General features: G+C 38.2%; 1 protein-coding gene across 1 annotated transcript in view; it reads right to left on the reverse strand.

Annotated features, from left to right (window-relative positions):
- Positions 1–2898, reverse strand: part of CA5B (carbonic anhydrase VB, mitochondrial) — a gene marked incomplete at its 5' end in the record, with an annotated part of 11144 nt that extends 8246 nt beyond the window's left edge. Inside the window, 2 exons of the mRNA XM_010858793.1 lie at positions 18–136; positions 2775–2898. Coding sequence (XP_010857095.1) covers positions 18–136; positions 2775–2898 — 243 coding nt within the window. The remainder of the gene's footprint in view (positions 1–17; positions 137–2774) is intronic.
- Positions 2899–2903: the final 5 nt, after the last annotated feature.

Genomic DNA, 2903 nt, shown 5'->3' on the forward strand with positions numbered 1-2903 from the left:
CAAACTTCTCAACTTACCTCTGCCGGGTAACATTTGCTGTCCACAGTATGCTCAGAGCCCCAGGCATCAATGGCCCCCCAGTGAAAATGGAACTGCTTTAATCGGTAGTTGTGTTCCAGGGGTCCTCCCTCGATCACTGAAATGGCACATCCAACAATTCAGGGGATTTGATGTTTTTGATGTCGTGGAGAAATGCAGGGGAAAAGTAGACTCTGTGGGTGGACCTTCTCATGAACTGTCTTAGATGGAGCACACTGTATTATATACCAGTGTTTATAAACTTGATTTCCATGCAGTTAATACATGTGTAAGGACAAGACCTGCACTCGGAATGACAGCAGGATTTAACTATACTCCAAGCTGCACACAATTGTTAAAGGCTAATTCTTGCCTTAGTTTTATGGTCTATATTTACTATGCCCAGTGTTTTTTATGCACAATAAAATGCAAATTTCTCTCAGCATATTTATCTAACACAGTCTTATAAAACTGAAATACGGGTACAAAAGATACTTTCTTTTTTATGCGCCAGCACTTTGCTTTTCAATTTTTGAAGATAACAGTATTTCTTTTCCTTACATTGAAATGGAAAAGGAAATTTGCAAATCAAAAACTATCACCTATCTCCGTTTCAACAGAGTGAACAATGTGAGTCATCCACATACTTTACTTTCTGGAACTACTGAAATCAGTACATTATAGGGGAAATGTTCAGATACGAGTTTTAAAAGTCATCCTTCCTCAGGCTTTGGATTGTGCAGTTTTTTGTTTTTGTTTTTTTGCTTGAATTTGCTGAAGCTGTTAGTTCCTCATTTCTGGCATCTGAGCAGACCCTGGCGATGTCTGTTCAATTAAACTCTACAACGGGAAAACCAAATCTTCCATCTCATCCGTATTAATTATTTTAGAGTTTACTGCCTCATTAGTTGAATTTTATGTATGCAAATGACTGAGTACAGTCATCCAGAGGTCCAAATACGCTGGCTATGTCATGTAGTGGTCTACTGTTTATCTTACTGGCTTTCATAAATGTCTTACATAATTTCCTTTTTTGAAAAAAGAAAGAATTAAAAAAAAAAAGGAGTTTTGTAAGGGTGAGCAATGACACCAATGACTACTTTTCTTTGAGGGCTAGGGGAAGTACAGAGAATAATACCACATGATTCACTAAATTAGTAAGAGGATGATACTAAAGTGTAGTGAAATAGACATAAAATTGTCTTCTAAAAAATTCTTATTTTTCTATGCCAGCTCCATATTGTGAGCATGAATTTGGCAAATGTTCAGTCTAATCTGTTGGGTGAAATTGAAATCCTGCTCGGCCACACGTGGAATCTTCTCAGACCGGGGATTGAACCCATGTACCCTGCACTAACAGGCAGATTCTTAATGCCTGGACCACCAGGGAAGTTCTAAGATATACTTTTAACTTTATTCATTAACACTTTCATGGATGCATTTCACCTTCATGAGAGAAAATCAAAGTTTCTCAATCTTAGCTCTATTAATTTTTTTTGCAATAAAAAATGATTTAGACCTAATAAAAATCAAATTTAATTACTGTATCAGTATTGGTAATAGAAAGAAACAAATGCACTCCAGCGAGTGCATCTATTGATATTTGAAGCTGGATAACTGTTCATAAATGCTGGTGATTGTGGCCTCGACCCACGGGAGGCCGATAGCACACTCCTCCCAATGTGACAACCAAAATGCCTATAGATGTTGCCGTGTCCCTAGTCCCTGGGGAGGGAAGGGTAGCAAAAGTGCCAGTGGCTGAGAACCATTCCTTAAGATGGATCATGTGCTTAGTTGCTCAGTCATGTCTGACTCTTTGCGACCCTATGGACTATAGCCTGCCAGGGTCCTCTCTCCATGGGATTTCCCAGAATACTGGAGTGGGTTGCCATTTCCTCCTCCAGGGGATCTTCCCGACCCAGGGATCAAACCTGTGTCTCCTGCATTGCAGGCAGATTCTTTGCCTGCTGAGCCATGGATCAATCATTGCTTAAGATACATTATTTCAAGTAACAATTATTTCAGACAAATTAAGATTATTTGATGCTATCAAATTCAGTTTGAAAAAAGAATCCTGCATAGAATTAATCACATGGTTTTCAATAGACACTAAAAGTTTCAGGTAAACTTTGAAGTCATTAGATTAGTTTATATCTGGGTAGGCTGAAAAAAAGTAGATTTAAAAGCAATATAATATTTGAATTTTAAAATCTATTTTAAATTGTGCTTCATTTACACTAGGTAATATTGTTTAACAAAATTAACAGAACATGACTTTCCATTTTTCTTATACACCATTGGTCTCTTAACTAGTTTAGACTGTAACCTCATGCACACATGAATATGCTTTTTGCCCCATTTCAGTGGTATTGTAGTCTCATCAGTTAGATCTATTTAAATAATATTACAATCTAAATAAAAGTGTCTTGTAAAGTCAGCAAGCGGAGAAAATTTGTACATATGCAATACACATATGCAAAAGAAATTTCTAGCAAGGGTTTAATTTCAAAGCCTATCTTTTTATCACTTACAAATTCTCTCTCTAGAGATATTTGTTCACTAGTGAAAAATACTACCGATACGAGAGGAAAACGTTCATAAAAAAGAGAAGGGGCTTCTTCCATACGTTATGAAAGTAAGTCCAATGAGTCCCATACCACAGCTACCAAGAGACTTCCCGGGGCTGTGCGATGTGGCCTGTGCTGACATGAAGCTGTCCTTTTAACTCCGGATGAGACCACGGGTCTGGCTCTCACCTGATTTATCTGCAGAATCTTCAAATTCCACGAGGAAAGAGTACCCATTATTCCAGACGTGGAGGCAGGTGGTCGGGTCATAAGAGATGGTGAGCGGCTGTAAGCCAGGATCGTAGACACTGTCCTTCC

Source organism: Bison bison, unplaced genomic scaffold, assembly GCF_000754665.1.
Source record: "Bison bison bison isolate TAMUID 2011002044 unplaced genomic scaffold, Bison_UMD1.0 scf7180017855362, whole genome shotgun sequence".
Classification (NCBI taxonomy): Eukaryota; Metazoa; Chordata; class Mammalia; order Artiodactyla; family Bovidae; genus Bison; species Bison bison.